General features: G+C 45.8%; 2 protein-coding genes across 22 annotated transcripts in view; one reads left to right on the top strand and one right to left on the bottom strand.

The window, feature by feature from the left end:
• The window catches only part of LOC113270466 (protein FAM228B-like), a 46,592-nt gene extending 25,993 nt beyond the window's left edge, over positions 1–20,599 (top strand). The window contains exons 11-19 of one of the 6 annotated variants that reach the window (XR_008958311.1): positions 149–217; positions 1,624–1,815; positions 4,011–4,091; positions 5,406–5,493; positions 5,621–5,777; positions 12,883–13,027; positions 15,096–15,238; positions 16,537–16,638; positions 19,335–20,599. Coding sequence is in view for 4 of the 6 variants with exons in the window: in XM_048222846.2 (XP_048078803.1) it covers positions 149–217; positions 1,624–1,815; positions 4,011–4,091; positions 5,406–5,493; positions 5,621–5,777; positions 12,883–13,027; positions 15,096–15,238; positions 16,537–16,561 (900 nt within the window). In the remaining 2 variants the exon portion in view is untranslated. Of the gene's footprint in view, positions 1–148; positions 218–1,623; positions 1,816–4,010; positions 4,092–4,306; positions 5,494–5,620; positions 5,778–12,882; positions 13,028–13,658; positions 13,725–15,095 lie in introns of those variants that run through there. The other 5 variants (XM_048222846.2, XM_057309348.1, XM_057309349.1 and 2 more) reach the window with 5 other exon arrangements.
• Positions 17,342–21,344, bottom strand: part of ITSN2 (intersectin 2) — a 139,120-nt gene continuing 135,117 nt past the window's right edge. For all 16 annotated transcript variants that reach the window (XM_048222839.2, XM_048222840.2, XM_048222831.2 and 13 more), the window contains 3 exons: positions 19,321–19,404; positions 18,719–18,892; positions 17,342–18,226 (listed from right to left, as the gene is read on the bottom strand). In XM_048222839.2, coding sequence (XP_048078796.1) covers positions 18,069–18,226; positions 18,719–18,892; positions 19,321–19,404 — 416 coding nt within the window. In that variant the 3' untranslated portion in view covers positions 17,342–18,068. The remainder of the gene's footprint in view (positions 18,227–18,718; positions 18,893–19,320; positions 19,405–21,344) is intronic.

Raw genomic sequence — 21,344 nt, 5'->3', positions numbered from 1 at the left:
AATTTTCCTTAATAAAAAGTTACAAAATATTCTTTGAGGTAACAGGCAGTAGATATAAAGTAAAACTATTGGTAAAATACAATGAGTTTTGTCATTCTGGTTTGTTTCTTCAGTATTTACATCCTAATATTCAATTCTTCAATTTTAGGCACTAGCTAGAGAAGACATTGATGAAGCTGTACGTGCAATATTATTTAGAGAAAATTACGTTGCGAAGGTAAGCGTTGGCTACAGACTGTGGATTCTAAGTGTGTTCCAGGTAAGCAAGAGTGGTGCATGGCCAAGAGGATATTACTGTGTCACAGAGATTCATTTTGCTGGGAGAAGGAGCCTCCTCTGATTCATTTATTTATACAACATAGATCTGAGATCGCACCACCTCCTTGTAGGATCACCAAAAGGTCAGGATTCCTAGATCTGCCTGTAAGGGGTCTGACAGATTGTCCTACTTCCCCTCTTTGTTCTGGTACTGAATAGAAATTCTTTCTGACTCACACTTACCTCTTTCTCATATGTTCCCACATCACAACGGGGCTATGTAAAAGCACCAGAAATAGTATTTAAGGGTAATGACCTCTTAGTACTGAGAGTTACAATGAAATAAAGGTGTTTTTTACTTTCTTTTTTTTTTTTTTTTGAGAGTGTGCAGCAGGGGGGAGCAAAGGGAAAGAGAGATAATTTTTTTTTAAGATTTATTTTTGAGAGAGAAAAAGTGTGAGTTGTGGGGGAAGGGCAGAGGGAGAGAATCTCAAGCAGACTCCCTACTGAGTGTGGAGCCTGATGCGGACCTGGATCTCAGGACCCTGAGATCGTGACCTGAGCTGAAATCAAGAGTTGAACACTTAACCGGCTAAGCTGCCCAGGCACCCCAATAAACTTAAAGGAGTTTAATTTTAAAGATTAATTTGTTTATTTTAGAGAGAGAGTGAGTGGGGGGAAGGGGCAGTGGGAGAGAATCTTCAAGCAGGCTCCCCATAGAGCCCTACAAGGGGCTTGATCTCATGACTCATGAGATCATGATCTGAGCCGAAACCAAGAGTCGGATGCTTAACCCGCTAAGTCACCCAGGTACCCCAAAGGAGTTCTAATTTTAATGAGAGAGATTGAAATTTGGTGTTAAAATGGTACTTTAATGTTTGTATTGTAATTTATAATTTATAAAGGAAGTTCACATATATTCTCATTTGAGCATCAGGAGAGGTAGGTGGGATTGGCCTCTTTCTATAGATTCAGAGAGAGGTGCTGGAGCAAGTTGAGTACCCTTTCTACTCTGCCAGTTTGGTCACAGACTTTGATGATGAAGCCTGGGGACATGCCATGGGTGACAGGGACGCTTTGAAATCCTTACAAAGAAGCAGGAGTTTCATGAGTTAGGAATGGCTTGGCTGTGGTTTAAGCTGAAGGCACACTCTGGTTTAGAGCTTTTCCTGGCTTCCTCCTGCTCTGTGCTCCTGGGTTCTCTTCCTGAGCTTCATTATGCTCCTCAGTTATCTCATGCTAGGACCTCGCAACCCAAATATGTTGAGAGCTTGGGAGTGGGAGCAAGTGTTTCCCCCTATTCAAATGATGATAAGTGGAAAACTTCTTAATAATTTGCTTTCCTTGTTTGTATCATTTCATTAGAGATTGGATACATATTTTCAGCATGTGGATATTTTTAAGGAACGAAGAAAAGAGATGTTACATAAAAAATGGATTGAAAATGTTGCAGAGCCTCTTCAGCAGAGAATTACAGAGAAAGTAATTTCATATGGAGGGTCGGAAAGAAAGAAACAAGAGAATTTTGAATATTTTTTACAGCACAACAATAAAAGGGTACTGTGAGGGTTTTTTTTTTTTTAATAAGTATAATTTATAGAGTCAAGCCAACGTTTTCACTGCACTGGTTATGCAAACAGTCCTAATATTATTTTTGTATTTATGATGAATTCATGGAATTATAGTACAGCCTACTACATTTTTAAACTTGGGGTTTCAGAAGGAGGGACTAGAAGTATTGATTTGGAACTAGATTTATCAGGAATGCTTTTAGGTAAATGTAAAGAGAATAGCGGTAGGTTAAGCCATAAGAACATGTATTATTTACTAAGAAATTGAGGGTTAGGTGGTCTTATGATGGGTTCTGTCAGCAGAACAATGTTGTTAATCACCCAGGTTTTTTTCCTCTAGTTCTTTTCTGCTATCCTAAATATTTTTAGTTTTTCCCCATCACTCTTACATTTGTAAGCACATTTGGTTACTTACAGCTTCAGGTGTTAGATCTATGCTCAAGGCAGGAAGGGGTAAGGAATGGTGCGAGGCTACCCTTTTCTTATACCTGATCCTTTGATCTGGAAGCACAAGGAGTCCCCAGAAGCTCCTAGCTGATTTCCCCTTAGGTCCCATTGTCCATAACTGGGTCACATCACAAGTGCTAGCTAGAAGCAGGGCCAGGAAAGAGAGTGTGTGGCTTTCCAGTCTCTTGAGTAGGAAAAGGGCAAGGGAGAAGAGGATTCCATGGCTATTGAGTTAGCCAACCACTAGGCATGGAGACCACTGGTTTCTACACACTGTTCTTCAGTTTGGCTTTACAAAACAATAAAGTTTTGACTGCTGCTTTTGAAGATTTTTTTCTGTTTTAACTTTGAGGTCAGGACCCTCTTTTGGAATTTAGGTCTGCCTAGGTTTCCAGGTATTTACTAGAGATCTAGAGTAGTTTGCCTGGAATGTCAGAGTATTTATTTGCTGAGCAAAATTTCTGTGTATGAACATTAAATACTTCTTAAGCACTCTAAGAGGCAGAGCTCAGTGTTGAAACCAAAGTGCACAGTCTTACAGTTGTTCCTGGAAATGTGATTGCACAAGTATAGGATGGGGATGCCATGAAGCGATGCGTTAGAAAAGGCATATGTTGGGGTACCTGAGTGGCTCAGTTGGTTAAGCGTCTGCCTTCTGCTCTGGTCATGATCTTAGGGTCCTGGGATCAGGCCCTGAGTCGGACTTCCTGCTCAGTGGGGAGTCTGCTTCTCCCTCTGTCTCTGCCTTCTCCCCCCACTCATGCTCTGTCTCTCTCAAATAAATAAATTAAATCTTAAAGGCATGTGTTGAAGTGTGAGTGTTTCTCTTTTCCTTCCTTCCTTCCTTTCTGTTTTTTTTTTTTTTTAAAGACTTTATTTCTTTGAGAGAGAGAGAGAGCACAAGAGAGCAGGAGAGAGAGCATGAATGGGAATTGGGAGGGGCAGAGGGAGTAGGAGAAGTAGGCTTGATCCCAGGATCATGACCTGAGCCAAAGGCAGACATTCAACCGACTGAGCCACCCAGGTGCCCATTAAGTGTGAGTGGTTTTAAGTGACAGTAAAATCGGTGTGAGTCGACTGTGGGAGCTGACTTCTAAGAAAACATCTGGGCTCTTAGGTTGTATGAAGGGAGGTGGTACTTGGAGTGGGAAGCATCAAAGTCCTATTGCTATCTTGTCACTCCCGATTCACACTGTAGAAGGGACCTTCACCAGTTGCAGAACCTTTAGAAAAAGGTAGAGGCTTGACGACACTTCACAGGAAGAAAAGTGGGAAGAAATGTGGGGTATTTAGCCTGAGGAAGAGAGGAAAAGAGAGGGAATGAAAACTTTAAATATTTAAAAGGCTGGTATCTGGGTGATGGGTAGATAAATTTCGTGTTGCTTCGGGGTAGAGAACTAGTATCTCCCCCGGGGCAGTGACAAGGTGGATTTCAACTCAGTCTAAGGACAAACTGGTGGTTAGAATGACCAAAGTACCTGCCTGGTGGAGCAGAAAGTTCTCAGACTTAGGCTAGTTGATGACTTCACTCTAAAGCTTGATGATTATTTCTCCCAGAAGGCGGTGGGCTCTCACTGCAGTCTAAATTACTTCTAAGTTTCCTTCTAGCCCTTTGAATCTGTGTGAATCTATGATTTTCCATAAAAGCAGAATAAAGCATTTGGCTTTTTTGAATCTCACGAAACACCTCTGTATGCAGTGATTTGCTCTTAGGTGTATTTTTTTTTTCTAAAGGAAATTGTATTTGGAGACCTTTATGATCCTGAAGTATGCAGTTCTTTTTATATGACAAAAAAAGACCCAAATTACGGAAAGGTAAGTAAGATTCATTCATTCATTCATTCATTCATTCATTCATTCTCGGAAGCTCTGAGGTTGGGGGAATACCTAGACATTTTAGAAGTCTCGTAATTACTCTGTATTCGTTCAGAAATCTACGGAAGCATTTCCTCTGAGTTTTAGAACAGGAACCTACAGCAATTTCACCTACTGGGGAATTTACATGTGTGTGTTCCTCCACTCCCATTCAGCAAACTGGAAGCCCAGGAGGGAGAGGAAGACATGGACAGCATGTGCAATGGGGTGTGACAGGTGTCACAGAATCAGTGTGGGCCCTGGCCCAAGAGGCAGAGCTCTTTTCTGTGGAAGGTGGAAGGAGGGATGCCAGAAGGGCTGCCCAGAGAACCGGTAATTTGGCTTGTCATGAGTCTTCATGTTTCAAGCTCAACGATATAGGAGTTAAAATTTTGAGGTGTAGGTTCCAGTTTTTTACTCCTGTGTAGCAAAAGTATCCACCTGGTATTAGAAGTCATTAAAAAATATGTGTGGTTTGTTTTGCTTCTCCCAGAAAGCAAAGGCAGATCATTGTTATGAAGATAAGAAGGTTCTTTTGGCTCTGGGAGACTTGCTAGTACGTTGGTCAGTTATTTTGCTGCCTCGCTTATTCAGTAACTGTTTACCTCATACGTGCTTTGGGGACCAGCATCATGCCAGGTGTATGGGGCAAAGTGAAGAAGGGGAAAATGGGCCCTAGTCTAAAGCCTATAATCGGGAATGGGGAGAAGAAAACCACCTTGCAGAGAAAGGTGCAACCTCTCTGCAACGTCGGTAGCCCAGCCTTTAGACGCGCACCGACACTGAGGTTCCCCTGCCCTTCTGTTCTCACAGACCCTTCAAGACTGGTTGCCAGGGCTTCCAGGAGCTCTGTGACTGCCAGGCCACCTGGGAGCGCTGCCTTGTGCTCCTGAACTGTCCTGAGCTGATACCTGTTATGACTAGATTGTCCCTGCATGTGACTTCCTATTCTAGACGGAGAGATCCTTGAGGACAGGGACTTGTTGCGATGTTGCACACGGTGCGCCAGCACATGTTTATTGGCTGACGCAGCAGAACTCTTGGCAGCGTGTTGCTTCTGTGTGGGTGGCCCTCCCTCCAGTCAGCCACTCACGGCTCAGGGAAATGTCCTCACCTGAGACAGATGACATTTACCCTTTCCCTGCTCTGTGGATTGACTTTATTCATGGGTCCTTACCCCTTGGTGGACAGTAAGGTCACACTTGAATGCTTCAGGCAGATTTAGAGAGCTTAATACAAACTGTACTAGGATCCTCAAAGTTATTTTTCTTGCAGGTTATGGTCCCCTCATTTTGTGATCCTCTGTTTAGAAGACAGCAAGAGCTGGATGAAGAGAAGAGAGCTGTTTTTCAATATAAGACAGGTACTTTGTGATCCCTGGGCTTTATTTTTAGAGACTTCTAATTGTCTAGTGATTTCCTACCCCAAGAGTGACTGGAGTTGACTTTAAGAGTGTCGATTTAGATTTTTTTTTTTTTATCTTCCTGTAGGAAAAGGATATACCTTAAAAGAATTTAAAGACCTAGAGAAGGCTGGGCTTTATGCCAAATTGCCCCAATTCACTTTGACTCTACATAGTGCTATTCCAAAAGAGCGGCACAAAGCCTCTGCCAGGTCTGTGATAAGCAGAGCTCATAGAAAATGCAGGTAAGGATGCGCTGACTAATGGATCTTTTTACTCTCTCTGTAGTTTTGCCTTTTACAGAATGTCATATGGTTAGAATCACACAGTATACATATAGCCTTTTCCAGATTTTACCTTCATCCTTAATGGATGTTTTCACAGGATTAAGAATATTAGGTTGACAATTATTTTCCTTTAGTACATATCCTGCTGTATTTTTTTTTTTAATTTTACCCAGAAGATGGTTGTAATCAACATATAGGAGCTTGATAAGAAAATCCATTCACACCTGTAGGATAGCACCCCACTTTTTTAAAATTAATTTTTAAAAAAGATTTTATTTGAGAGAGAGAGAACGAGCGGGAGGTGTGCAGAGGGGGAGGGAGAAACAGACTCCCTGCTGAGCAGAGAGCCTGATGTGGAACTTGATCCCAGGACCCTGGGATTATGACCTGAGCTCAAGGCAGCTGCTTAACTGACTGAGCCACTGAGGCACCCACACCCCATTTTTTAAAAGCTGGTCCCAGTGCACTAACCAAATTTTCCAGTGAGTGTTACTAATAGCAGATTGATTGATTGATTGATTGATTTAATCTTCTTCCTATGATAACCACTTCAAAAATTTTTTTCCCACAGAATTTAAATTTTTTAAATAAGTATTTTAATCACCCAGTGCTCATCATGACAACTGCACTTCTTAATCCCCATCATCGATTTAGCCCATCCTCTAACCACCTTCCCTCTGGTAACTCTCAGTTCCCTATAGTTAAGAGTCTGTTTCTTGGGTTGTCTCTCTTTTCCCCCTATTGCTCATTTGCTTCTTAAATTCCACATATAAGTGAAATCATATGGTATTTGTCCTTCTCTGACTTATTTCACTTAGCATTATACTCTCTTGCCCCATCCATGTTGTTGCAAATGGCAAGATTTCATTCTTTTTTTTTTTGGCTGAATAATAATTCCGTTACACACACACACGCACGCACGCACACACCCCATATCTTCTTTATCCGTTCATCTATCAGTGGACACTTGAGCTGCTTCCATATCTTGGTTGTTGTAATTAATGCTACTATAAATCTGTAAATATAGGGGTGCATGTATCCCTTTGAATTAGTGTTTTTCTATTCTTTAGGTAAATACCCAGTAGTGTGATTGCTGGATCATAGGGTAGTTCTATTTTTAACTTTTTGAGGAACCTCCATACTGTTTTCCAGAGTGGCTGCAACAGTTTGCATTCCCGCCAACAGTGTAAGAGGGTTTCCCTTTCTCCACATCCTCGCCAACATCTGTTGTTTCCTGTGTTGTTAAAATTTTAGCCATTCTGATAGTTGTGAGGTGATATCTCATTGTATCTTTGATTTGCATTTCCCTGATAAGTGAAGATAAACATCTTCCACATGTCTGTTAGTCATCTGTATGTCAGGAATAAATCCCACTTGATCGTGGTGAATAATTTTTTTAATGTATTGTTGGATTTGGTTTGCTGATATTTTTGCATCTATGTTCATCAGAGATATTGGCCTATAGTTCTTTTTTTGTGTGTGGGGTCTTTATCTGGTTTTGGTATCAGGGTAATGCTGGCCTCATAGAATGAATTTGTAAGTTTTTTTTCCTTATCTGTTTTTCGGAATAGTTTGTCTCCTCCCCATGTTTTAAGTATATGGTGTCATATTTTACAACCTTTCATTTTGTGAGTCCCTTGACTGTCTTTTTAACAGAAATACTCATTTTTACTGCTTTTGTGTTTCCTGCCTTCATACTGTCATTTTTGGTCTTTCCACTCAGAGTTCCCCTTAATATTTCTTGCTGGGTTGGTTTAGTGGCCATGAACTCCTTTGGTTTTTGTTTGTCTGGAAAACTTTTTTTTTTTTTTTTTTTAATTTTAAGTAGGCTTCATGCCCAGCACAGAGCCCAATGTGGGGCTTGAACTCACGGCCCTGAGATCAAGACCTAAGTTAAGGGGGTGCCTGGGTGGCTCAGTCAGTTAAATGTCTGCCTTTGGCCCAGGTCATGATCCTGGAGTCCTGAGATTGAGCCCCACAGTGGGCTCCCTGGTCAGTGGAGAGTCTGATTCTCCCTCTGCCCCTCAACCCCCTCATGTTCTCTCTCTCTCAAATAAATAAAATCTTAAAAAAAAAAAAAAAAGACCTGAGCTGAGATCAAGAGTCGGACGCTGAACCAACTGAGCCATCGGGCACCCCTGTTTTGGGAAACTCTTTTTCTCTCCTCCTAGCCTTGCTGGATAGAGTATTCTTGGCTGCATGTTTTTCCCATTCAGCACCTTGAGTTTATCATGATACTCTTTCTGGTTTGGAAGGTTTCTGCTGAAAAATCCACTGATAGCCTTATAGGGTTTCCTTTGTATGTAACTGTTTCCTTTTGTATTTCTGCTTTTAATATTTTTTTCTTTATTACTATATTTTGCCATTTTAATTATGATATGTCTGGGGTGGATCTGCTTTTGTTGATTCTCTTGGGAGTTCTCTGTGCCTCCTGGCTCTGGATATCTACTTCCTTCCCTAGATTAGGGAAGTTTTCAGCTATTATTTCTTCAAATAAACTTTATGCCCCCTTTTCTCTTTTCCTCTTGTGGGACTCCTATAATACAAATGTTACTATGTTTGATGGAGTCACTGAGTTTTCTAAGTCTATTCTTGTTTTGCCTAATTCTTTTTTCTCTCTTTTGTTCAGCTTGCTTACTTTCCATTACTCTGTCTTCTAGGTCATTAATTCATTCCTCTGCTTTTCCAGCCTGCTAGTCATTCCATCAAGTGTGTGTTTCATTTTGTTTATTGAGAGCTTTATCTCTGCTATGTTATTCCTTATCTCTGTATTAATGGTCTCATGTATATCTCCATTGTTTTCTCAAGTCCAGAGTGTATCCTTATGATCATTGCTTTAAATTCTCCATCAGCCATGTTACTTATCTCTTTTGCTTAGATCTCTGGCTGTGGCCTTGTCCTGTTCTTTCATTTGGGACAAATTCCTCTGCCTTCTTATTTTGTCTAAGACTCTGCTTGTTTCTGTGTGCTAGGAAAGTCAGCTACGTCTCTTGTTCTTGAGGGTAATGGTCTTATGAAGAAGAGGTCTGTAGTGCCCTGATGTGTAGTGTTCTATTCCCCCAGAAGTGTCTCCAATGTGTGCTGTGTGTACTCTGCTCTTTTGTCCTGACGACTTTACCCTTCAGGCCGGTCATCTCCAGAGGTTCTCTTTGCCTGTTGTGGGCATATTTGGTCCCTGGCCTGAATGTGGTATGTTTTACCTAGGTGGGCTCTGGTCTGTTTGTCATATGAGACCTGTCACTACTGCCCCTGGAATTGAGGCCCTACAAAACTCCCGGGTCAGGAGCTGTGGTGTGGGTAGAAGTTTGTGCCCGTCTTGTGGGGGAGGGAGCCTGCTGCACTGGGACTAGGGGAAGCATGACTTTAGAAAGGGCAGTTCCACTGGAGCATGGGGTGGGGCAGGGGTTGGTGTAAGCAAGTTAGGTAGTGAGTGTCCCTGCTGCACTGGTTCCCACAGGGGGCGCTGTGCTTATGCTGAGGGGTAGAGGTGGAAATGTTGCCTGTCAGTTCTTTTGTTCCTGGAGGGGTCTCTCCGTGAGTGCTGCCCCTTTGGGACAGGCTCAGAGATGAGCAACTAATCTCCCCACTGTGTGCCCCCGCTGCTCTTCAGATCACTGTTTCCACGCTATATATCTGTGGGCTGTTTGCCCTGCCCTCTCTCCAAGAGCACCCCCAGTGTCTTCTCCCAGAGCGAAGTATGCTGACTTTTAGAACGCCAGGCTTTAAGTCCCACTGCTTGCAAGAACTTATGAAATTTGGCCCCTCTTGTTTTCCAAGCCAAATACTATGAGGATTCATTTCCCCCCTGTGAGCTCCTGTTAGTCTGGCTCTCATCCTTCACCACCACCACCACAGCTCCCTTCCCACTGGCCATGATCTGTTTCTTTCCCAGACTGCATCTCTGCACTTCCTGCCTTCTTTGATGTGGCCTCTTCTCCCCCTTTAGTTGTGGAGGTTGTTCTGCCAGGCTTCAGGTTAATTTCTGGGGTATTTAGGATGATTTGATAGTTACCTAGTTGTATTTGTGGGACAAGGTGAGCCTAGGGTCTTCCTCCACCACCACCTTCCCCTTCCTCCTATACCACTGTCTTTAGCTCTTGCAGTTGAGAACTCAGCTGCTGGTCTCACTGTTGATCCTTTGAAGAAAATTGTCTTTTTCTCTGGGTACTTTAAACATTTTCTTGTTGTCTCATTCATTCTGTAGTTTTATATGATGTTTCTAAATGTGAATTTCTTTTTATTTATTCTACTTGGAATTCATAGGTTTTATTGTACCTGTAAATAGATATCTTTAACCAGTTTTGGGTAGTTCTCATTTTCTCTTTGTTTATTACCTCTGCCGTATTCTCTCTCTCCTCTCTTTCTGGTACTCCAGTTAAACATATTTTAGATTTTCTCACTATGTCATTGTATCATCACTGTTTCTTGCCATTTTTTGTGTATTTTCCATCTTTTTTTTTGTTACTTTATACTTGATTCTAGGTATTTTACTAATTATCTCTTTGGTTGTGTCTAACTTCTTGTTAAATCCATCAGTGACTTATTTTTGGGTGTTTTATTTTTATAGTTCTAGCATTTTATTTGGTTCTTTTTCAGATAGATTTGGGGAAGGCTGTCTGGACTCAGGGCCTGGAGGGTCTCCACCCCCTACTGGGGACCCTATCTCAATGCACTGCTTGACTTGCCTACCACTGGGAGGAAGATGCTAAAAACAAGGTTAACTACCCACCTGCCAAGATAGCAACCAGGCCTGGGAGAAAAAAATCCACGAAAGATATGCTGGGACCATGGAGGAATCAGTCCATACCCTGCTGCCTGAGGTTGACAAATTCTCTCAGCAGAGAAAATAGCCAGGGATGGCCAGCTCATTCTTTTTTTTTTTTTTTTAATATTTTATTTACTTATTTGACAGAGAGGGACAGTGAGAGAGGGAACATAAGCAAGGGGAGTGTGAGAGGGAGAAGTAGGCTTTCTGCTGTACAGGGAACCCAATGTGGGGCTGAATCCCAGGACCCTGGGATCATGACCTGAACCGAAGGCAGACGCTTAACGGCTGAGCCACCCAGGCTCCCCGGGCCAGCTCATTCTGAAAGAGCTCTCTCCTCTCTGAAATTGTCCAATGACTTTAAAATTAGGAATTTTTTTTTCTGGGTGGTGGTGGTAAATATTCTGTTTTTCTAGTTGTTGCAGCAGGAGTGTTGGCCTGCGCAAACTTGTAAATTCTACACAAAGAATAGAAGTCCTGTCATGCTCTCTTGATATTTCCTTTTTGTCTCTCACCCTGAGTTTTGCTGGAATGAACAGTGCTACTTTCTGTTTCCCCTTCTGATTTGGAAATTTGATGTTTTATTTCTGCTTTCTTGGCTTCTTTATACATTTTAACAATTTTAGTTTAAACATCAATAATTATGTAACTCCCTATCCCCCAGCAAGACAAAGGCTTTGTTTTATTTCCTCATTTCTGCCCTTTAGTCTGGTGTCTTCTCCTGAATTCTCCACCTTGCAGCTGGAGGAATCTCCAAAGTGATCAACCCTCTCCAACTGAAGACCCTTTGGTAGCTTCCCATAACTCTTAACAATAAAGTCCAGACTCTTAGCACATTAGGTGCTATCTGGGCCGTGCCATCCTTTCTGTCTTCATCTAAAAAATCCCTTCCCCTTCAAGAAGACATATAAACTACAAAAATATCTGGGTCAAGTCAGCACAGTTATAACTGCCTGAACTGCTACATTGGTTCATGCCTTTGCCCCTTCTTTTCATTGCTGACCATCCCAATCCAGGAAAGAGAGGGAATTATCCCATGGGGATATACCACCCACACTCTCCATCTGCCTTTTCCTACTCCAGCAAGCCCCTTGTGGGCACGGACTGTGTCGTCTGTATCTTGGTGTTCCCAGCACTTAGCTGGAATGCAGTAGAGGATGAGTAAATGCTTGTTGAATGAATGAAAGAAGGAATGGAGGAGTGAATGGAGGAATGAAGGAGAAGGGTTATATGACTAGAGAGGCCTGGGCTCCCCAAGGCAGGAATGGGCAGCCCTGGGGAGATCCTCCGGAAGGACACACCCGGAGATGCCACAAGAAAAGGACTTAAAGACAAGGTGGCTATGTCAGTCAGAGATATTTCAATTACAAAAAGCAGAAGCCTTCTTAAGTTAAAATGGGGAGGGGGGAGTGAGAGGAGCCTGGGTAGGTTAGAGAGCACTGGTCGATTACAGAAGCCACAGTCAGTGTCTCAGCCCATTTGGCTGCTGTAACAGAATACCAGAGATTGGGGGCCTTAAAAACAACAAATTTATTTCTCACGGTTCTGAAGGCTGGGAAGTCCAAGGTCAAGGTGCTGGCAGATTCGTACCTGGTGCGGCCCACTTCCTGGTTCTTAGATGGCACCTTCTTGCTGTGTTCTCACATGGTAGGGGGCGAGGGAGCTTTCTAGGGCCTCTTTTGTAGGGGCACTCATTCATTAGGGCTCTGTCCTCATGACCTAATCACCTCCCAAAGGCCCCATGTCCTAATCCCATCACATTGGGGGTTAGGTTTCAACATATGAATTTTGGGGGGACAAAAACATTCAGACCATAGGAGTCAGGACAGCCAGGCTGCGTAAGGACTAAGAGCCGTGTCCTTTCCTCTTTGGGGCTTTTTGGCTTTCATCAGACCTTCTTTGTGAACCTGCTTCCCTTCTCTGCACACTGGCTTTCTCTGCTTTCTTGTGTGTGTGCTAGAAAATGGATGCCCCAGGCTTGCCTGGGTCTCTGGTTTGGGTTCTCCAGGACTGCCTAAAAGCCATCCTGTCCCTCTTACAACCATAGGGACTGAGGCCCTGGACCAGGTACCTCCGCCACAGGCAGAGAAGGGTCACATGGCTCTCTGTCTAGTGGTTGTGCCAGCAGGGGTGTGGGTGGGGTAGACTGACTGATGGACAACCACCAAGTGATGTCCACTCAGTCCTTCCTTTTCATGAAGTGAATACTGAGTTCGCAACATTAATTTTCAGGCAATTATTGAACAGTACAATTCTGTTTGTATGGAGTTGAGATCTTTTTTCTGTTTTTCTTTGCAGTTCTGAAAATTTTACCTGTTCAGAAAAGAAATGTCTGCCCGATAAAGAGAACAAGACTGCTGACCTAAGTCAGACTGTCCTTGAAAGAAAGTTTCATTCCTCGAAGCTCAGCCAGGAGAATAAAAGGGACGAGAAGAATTGTGTGGTGAGCAGATGAGATCTGGGGGGAGCAGGGCTGGGAAGGCGTAAGTTTGCAGCATGCACAAGATAGCAGACATTGATTGTAAAATCTGAGCCATTGACAAATCCCTCCTTCTCATGTGGGTTCCCCAGGGCAGAGAAGGCAGGAGCCAAGGAAGGGAGTGAAAAAGAGGATGCAGAAGAGTCTTTATTTAATGCACAAGAAATGATGGGTTTGTGTCTGGGCTTGGTGCTGCTGGGTAGATGGGACAGCCTTTGGCAGGGAGCCTAGGGTCCAGAAACTTGGAAAAGGAACATATTGGGGAACCCTGGACCTCACTTTTGGGGGACAGAGTGTGCCCTTACAAGATGAGAGAAACCCTGGCCATGGAGTTCTGCCCTCTAAGATTTCCTCAGTTTTTTCCTGGAGTTTTTGCTCTTTTGCCATTTTTCTACCATTTACACATCCAACCCAGACCAAAAAAATTTGTTCTCCTTAGTCACAATAGGTGAGAATCTTCTGAAATGAAATTTATACTAAAAATTAGGCCAAATGATGGTTTAGATACATGAAAGTTATTTTATATGTAGGTATTTTCCATGCACAGGTTTCTTATTGAGAGCTCACAGTCTGATTGGCACATCTTCCCTTCTAGCCTCTCCTCTCCCACATCCTGTATCCTGATGCCTCGGGGTGAGGACACTTCCAGAGAAGCCTTCAGGTGCTTGGGGCTCATGACTTTCTGGAGTCATGGATCTTTGTGTTCACCAACTGCCCCACTCTCACCTCCAGCACACAGAGGACCAGGGACTTGTTCTCTCTAGCATGAAAATCTTGTTAGATATTGTGTGACCCAAGTCCTATTGTCCTAAAACAATCCCATTGTTTTCCCCAGTCTCTCAGAGAGAAATAGATTCTCCTTATATGGTCAAGTTTCCATACCACTTTCCTCAGCAACTTTTTTTAAAGTTTAATTTTTTTTTTTAAAGATTTTTAAAATTTATTTACTTGACACAGAGAGAGAGAGACAGCCAGCGAGAGAGGGAACACAAGCAGGGGGAGTGGGAGAGGAAGAAGCAGGCTCCCAGAGGAGGATCCCGATGTGGGGCTCGATTCCAGGACTCTGGGATCACACCCTGAGCTGAAGGCAGATGCTTAACGACTGAGCCACCCAGGCGCCCCTAAAGTTTAACTTTTAAAAAAAGATTTTATTTGAGAGAGAGAGAAAGATTTCAAGCAGGGGGAGGGGGAGAGGGAGAGGGAGAAGCAGACTCCCCACTGAGCAGGGAGCTGGATGTGGGGCTCAATCCCAGGACCCTGGGATCATGGCCTGAGCCAAAGGCAGATGCTTAACCAACTGAGCCACCCAGGTGCCCCCTTCGGCAATTTCTTCTGTGAATAATTCTGAGAGCCAAGCCCCTTAGTTCTGAATGGGGGAGGAGTCAGCTCAGCCCTCTGTCAGGGTGGCCTAACTGCTGTTACCAAGAGAGCCAAGAAATGGAGTGTGGTTTACACACAACAGAAGTTTGTTTCTCACTCAGGTACTGGAACTGGGTAGGTTGGCAGGCTGTCCCTCTTTCCTGCAGTCTTTGGGGACTCTGGCTGATGGAACGTTTGTCATCTTCAGTGCCCAGATTCCAAGGTTGCCCTGGGGAACTCATTCCTGTCAACCTGAAAAGGGAATAGATCATGGAGGAGTTCTGCCCTGGGAGGGTAGGTGGGCCAGGTCTCACGTGTTCTAACCAGCGAGGACCAGTCACATGGTTGTCCCTAACCATAGGCGGGAGGATGCTGGAGAAAAGTAGCCCCTCGCTGCTCTGAGCACAATGGCAGAGGGAGCAAGTGTCTTGGATAGCTGGTCATCTCTGTCCCACCACAGAAAGGTTAGTACTTGTGGAGTCCAAACACATAGGCAGCCTGGGCTGAGACTGCAGAAGCCAGAGAGCAGGGGAGAGGTGAGGAGAGGGCTCCCTGGAAGGTCTCAGCTCAGGCAGGAGGATCGAGTGTTGGGTGGGATCCTCCGAGGCCTTCCTCCCTGCCCCTGCAAGCCCCTCTTCCCTACCCTACACTTAGCACTTCCCTCTGTTCATAGGTCGGAGGAACCAGACAGCACAGACCGCGATCCTGGGCGGCTGGGGAAGGCCAGCATAAGCGGGGGGCACGGCACATGGAAAGGAGAGTGATGACAGCAGAGGTCCTGGGGCGGCACCTGGCCTCCCTGCAGCTGGGGCTCAGGTGAGGCTGCCAGGAACTGTGTCATCTGCAGGGAGGCCACTGGCAATAAAGCTTTGCTGAGCTTTAGTTCGTAGTGTCTGTGCAACAGGTAAAATGCTGCCAATAGGTTTTCTCTCTCCAGACATGTAAGATATTGCAAGAAATAATCAAATAATAATAGTTACCATTTACTGAGCTCCTGTTGAACCAGGTGAGGTATTTTATATTCATGTGAAAGTTTTCACACCAAGATAGTATTATCTCCCGTCACATGAAGCTCAGAGGGGTTTAGTAACTGGTTCAAGGTCAGCCGCATCATTGAAAGTGGCAGCATTCTCAATTCCAAGTCCAGGCCCCTGGTGCCAGAGCACTGGTCTGATCACCAGAGCACCCTCCCTCCTCATCCCTGCAATGTCAGACTGCTCAGGATTTGGGTCCCTTTCAGAGGGTGGTTATCGTGCTGGTGTGCCACAGTGTCCTGATCCTGAAGAGCACTGGGGTGCGGTGGGGGTTGCTGGGCATCCCTCGGGTCTGCTCAGTTCTTCTCCAGGGGATGCAAATAGTCTAAAGGCACACCCCCTTCCCTCACCCTTCAGAAAATCAAGTTCACGTTTCAGTCAGGAGAGAACTTGATTTCTAAAGGGGCAGAGCTGCATTCCCAGGTCAAATCAGGTGACTGGCGTTGCTGGGAGTACAGACATTAAATGTCCTCTGAAGTTTCTGAGACGTTGTCTGACTCATGTCCTCCAGGCTCCTCTGTCCTGAATCTGAAGAGAACCCTGACATATGTAGACATGGAGAAATGGCTGTAGCCACAGTTCACCCCAGTGAGAATTCAAGTCCTCACCGTCTTGGGAAAAGGATTATTCTGTAGCTCAGGTCACAAGTAACCCCAGAACTAGTTTTAAACCAGCCTGACCCATCAGTGATGGTCTTAGGCTTTGGAAGTCCTGTCAGAGGCAGACTTGGACATCGACCCATACCTGCCTCCAAAACCAACACAAAACTTGCTTCCCAAGACCTTTGGGAGACCCTCTAGGAGATCAGTGAGGCTGTGCCTGACCAGCTAAACTTTTCCTTAATTAATATATCCAGTTGTTTTGGTTTCAGATGTTGAGTGGTGTTGACACTCAACACCATATTTCTTTTACATCTAAGTTTTAAGTCAGTGCCTAGGATTGATACCTGGGATGATGATTTTTTTTTTTAACTTGAATATTCTGAATTATGTTTTCCAGCCTTTCTTTGCTCAGTGATTATGTTTAGACAGAAATGGGGGCTGGGGTGGAGGGACATTTGAATCTTTCCTGTTCTTCCAGCTCCCTGAGAAGATGTGTTTCCTGAGAAACAGGGCTCCTGCAGCCTGTGTGGTTCTTTCCACAAGACAGCTTTTTTTCCAGTTGCACCCAGGGATTTAGTGGGTAAGATCCTATTTTTTATCAGTGTTCAAAACAAATTTCCTACTTCAGACTCCAGAGGCCAAACAAGCAGCTCTGACGAGTGTGGATGTGGCTTTGACAGGACGGGGGACGGGGAGAGACGCTGCTGGAGCTGGAGGCTGAGGGCCTGCGGGGGGTGTTTAACGTCTGTGCATTTTCTTGAGTCCTAAGCCACCTCTGAGGTTCCTGCTCGCCTGGCAAGCAGAGGGACTCAGAAGGGTCTTGTTCCCACAGAGGTCAGCAGTCTAGCCATCAAAGATAACCAAGCCCCAGAAACAGGACGTAAATGCACCAGCGTCCTAGAGCAAGTGCGAGTCAAGACGAGGCTGCAGGGTCTCCTAGGCATTCCCCCTCCCCACGCCGCCCTTGGTTTCTGCTACTGTAGCAGAAAGCAAATTTGGTTTCATTACCAGCAACCCTTGAACCTACCTTTTATTTTTATTTTATTTTTAAAAAGATTTTATTTATTTGAGAGAGCAAGCAAGAGAGAGAGCACAAACGGGGAGCGGGAGAGGGAGGCACAGACTCCCCACTGAGCAGGGAGCTGAATGGGGGACTGGATCCCAGGACCCTCAGATCATGACTTGAGCCAAAGGCAGACACTTAACCACTGAGCCACCCAAGTGCCCTGAACTTACTTTTTAAGAGCCTTTTAGGTGGAATGTAAATCAAACTTTGAAAGAAGTTACATTCATAAACTTATATTTTTATTCTTTCTGTACATATTGGCAATGATAAAGCTTAAAGATGCATGTCCTATGAAATATGCAAAACAAGGAATTTACATAAATAATTTATACTTCAGAAAATTAAAGTTGAAAAATATTTCCATATCGTTAGAGTTCACAGTATTTAAAGTAAATCAAGCTTTCCCCTTTATATTTCAAACTCTATTGTCTCAGCAGAGATGATAAAACCTAATCGGGAATAAAATGATCGAGTCCGTGTTTTCGTTCAGTGCACACAGCAGACCGACTTCAGTACGAGGCTGTGCCCACGCCGAGGCTGCAGCATCTCTCGCCAGTCGTCCGCCTTCTGAGCGCCTGTGGCCTGGCACAGGTCCCCCGGCACGGGGTGAACCACCCACCCTGGGCACGTCCAGCCACACGGGCTAGCGTCTGGTGTTCTGATGCCTCATTTCCACTTAATACTTTTTATAGCCCTGAAAATGGAAACCCTGGCATCTAAACACGGCCAGAGATGTTAACACTAATACAAGGCACTGTGCTATGGGTTTGGTTTATTTATAGGAAAGATCATGTTTGCATAGATTGCTAGCAATTTAGTGTGCAATAAAATAGCCCCGGCGCGTGTGGCCTGTGATGGATGAAGCCAGCGGTGCTCCTTCGGCCCAGGTGCGGCACCGTCCGTCTGGCTCTCGCCCCAGCCTTTTGGGCAGATCCCTGAGGCCCCTACAGGAGAGTTTTTTGCTCAAAAAGCTGTAGGTCAAAGCGGACCCAGACCTCCCCCGTGGGCACCTCGTGAAGCAGGAGTCGGCGGGTTGTGGGGCCTTTGCTTTCCTGTTCTGTGCGAATTTTTGCCACTGGAACCTCAGTACGACCCAGGAAATCTGGTAAATAGACATGCGAAGAGTCAAAGTTTCTTCTTTATAAAAATTGTTAAAGAAAACTACCCCAGGAGGAGTGTCTGAAGACATTCTTAAAACTTTCATTCAGAACAATGAACTTCTTTTGCTTAGTGGCTGTTCCTGTGACTGGATGCGTGCAGAACGAGGGCTGTGTGGGAGGGAAACTGCCTCTCTGGGACCAAGTCCCTTCAGAGAATGTGTCGGCTGTTCAGTAGGTGTTGGGAGCAGTGCTGCTATTCTGTGTGTAGGGAGGGACTGGGGTCCGTCGCAGAAACACACTGGAGGCCACCCTTTACTCCTGAGAGGACCCCCCCCCCCAAGCCTTGCTTCCTACGGGAGCTGCGGGTACCCACAGGCCCCTGTCCTTTTCCTTAGGTGTCATGCGGTAAAAGTAAAGCCAAGTACCCTGGACCTAGACCCCAAATTCTAGAGTACTGGGGAAACTTTGGATTCCCTGGTCGAATTATACTTTACCATCTGGTGAAAACTGGTCTCTGTCAAACATGGTGAGACACAGCACATCTTGGTAGAGATCCTTAATAAAGAACTGGCAGTTAAAGTTCCACTTGGGATTGAGCGTGTCCGGGAGGGTCCTGGTGGTATAGCTCTGGGAGCCCATGCTGATTTCACAGTATGGATTGCTCTTTCCTGAACAAAAACAAACCAAAGACCCATGTGGCATGTGTAGGTACAATAAATGACAACAGGACCTTCCTTGAACAGAAGCAGGATCCAAACCACGAGAGCAGGAGCCACTGTCTGGGGGCCCAGATCTGCCTGGTGGTCTCCATGTCCCCAGTGCTCACAGCACTATAAGCTTGGGAGCAACCATGCGGGCTCGGGTGCCCCCTTGTTTCCCATGAGCCTGGGCACGTGTCAGTGCAGCTTCGACTCAGATATGCTGAGGAGGGAGGCACTGGAACTTACTGGGAAAACACACTGGTGATAATATTGCTCCCACAACCATTTTAGTGGCACTGGAAGATTTTGTAAGTGTTCAAATATTCAACGTTCAGAAGAGTCATCAGCAAAGAACAGGGCAGTTACCATATGTGTTGAATGAGAGAAGCATTTACCATTCGGTTTACAGGCTTTTAACTCTGTAGCCTCGATGACCTGCACCATCAGACGCCCAATGCCTGAAGTCTTTTGAGAGCGAGCTACAAGAGAGGAAGACGAGCCCTGTTAGCTTCCTCTCCGAGCACGCAGGTGGCGCACTGAGGACACTGAGCGGTAGATACAGGCCCCAGCGTCCCCTGCCTCGGCCCCGGGCCTGGCCCACCAGCGGCGGGCGGCTCTGCTCCACTATCTCCTGCCCGCCCCGCCCCGGCTCTGCGCTCCTGCGCATTCACTGTCCCCGGCTCTGCGCTCCTGCGCATTCACTGTCCCCGGCTCTGCGCTCCTGCGCATTCACTGTCCCCGGCTCTGCGCTCCTGCGCCTCTGCGTCCTGGCCGTGTCCTCTGCCGGCAGAGCCCGCTGCAGAGCTTGGCGTGCTGTGCTCACCCTCAGCCGCCTGGCAAATGGTAATAAATAGTACATTACATCCATCCAGCACTTAAAAGCAGCTGACGTTTACTGGATCCTTACTTTGTGTCAGGCACCGCGCTAGACCTGCACAAAAGCGTCACTGACGCCGCGGAGTGACGCTGTACTTAGCTGTTGAGAGCTGCCATCTCCGCACATGGGAGAGCGGAGTCTGAGGAAGGACTTAGCCGCCCCGGTCACAGGGGCTGCCAACAGAAGGTAAAACATCCCCGCCCGGCTCCCAAGCCTGTTAGCCGCCCACCGTCATTCCAATCGCACGCGGACACTTCAGCCTGTGAGGCGGTTTCACTTCAGACCCCCTGCTTGAGGAGGTACTCAGAAGTCTGAGGGCGTGAATTCAGGTTATCTTGGTAAATATGAGCCAAGCAGGTTTTGCCCTCAAGGGTTTAAAAACGAACAAAAGGCTGCTTGGTGAGCTACTGATTTTTAAACACTTCGGGCACGTAAAACTTTAGGAGACGTGGCCCCCCTCCAGCGCAGCGCTTCCGCTCCGTTCCCCTTAGAGGCAGCGCTGGGCCACACTCGCCTTTGAAGGCCTGGTTCGGACTAGCACGGGGCTTGGCACAGAGTAAGTAATGCCTCAAGAACTGAACCTACGGAAATGCGTAACAATATGTATGGATATTGATGTTAAGCAAAACTAATAGAAAAACTCTGATTTACATCTTTTACCAATTAAGAGATCGTTATATGCTTTACAAATCATTCAGTCGTTGATTTTTCAATAGCAAGCATTTGAAGTACCATTAAAACAAGATTCAATCAGCAAAAGCCAATTTACACATACCTTTCAAGAGTATATAACAAAATAAGGGAAACCTGAATAAAAAAAACAGAGTTGCAGCTACAGCAGCGGAACATAACGGGGAGGACTGGACAGGGAAGGCGGGGGTAGGGGGGGTGGGGGGGTGGGGGTGGGAGGGGTGGGCACGGTTTCCAAGGCGGTTTGTTGAGTCAGCCAGTGGTGTGGGCAAGGCAGAGGGAAAGGGGAGGAGTGGGGCTGTGCCCTGAGTCTGGGGTAAGAATTTGTCCTAACAGGTAAGAAGCTTAAGCAGGGAGAGTCAGCCCTATAAGAAGACTACTCTGGCAATGAAGGGGGTGGGCGATGGGGGCCGTGTGCCAGGGTGGAGGTTGGAGGGTCTTCGCTGGGCTGTGCCACCGGGAAAAGACCAGGACCAGGGAAGAGAAGGATAGAAAGTGTGCGACTCGGCCTCTGAGCAGAGGAGCATGAGGGCTGAGAGCATGCTTCCAGTCTGATGGCAAGGACAACACTGCCACCCGCAGAACTTCCCAGGGGATGCCAAGGGGCGAAGCCCAGCAGGTGGCCGGGAGAAGGTGAGGTGTTTCTGGAGTGTGGGCTCAGGGAAGCAGCCCAGCATGACTTTCGTGAAATTGAGAGAGCGGAGGGACAGAGAGGCTTAGGCCAGGGTGGAGCTCCAGGTACAATGGGAGGAGGAGCCTTGACTTCTGCTACTGGGTGCAGGGGGCTCAGGAGGGAGAGTGAGTGGAGCTGTGGGTTAGGTCAATAGTGTCAAGGGAGGGAGCCATCTGCAC

This window comes from Ursus arctos, unplaced genomic scaffold (genome assembly GCF_023065955.2).
Source record: "Ursus arctos isolate Adak ecotype North America unplaced genomic scaffold, UrsArc2.0 scaffold_8, whole genome shotgun sequence".
Taxonomy (NCBI): Eukaryota; Metazoa; Chordata; class Mammalia; order Carnivora; family Ursidae; genus Ursus; species Ursus arctos.
This window is presented reverse-complemented; position numbering and strand designations above follow the sequence as displayed.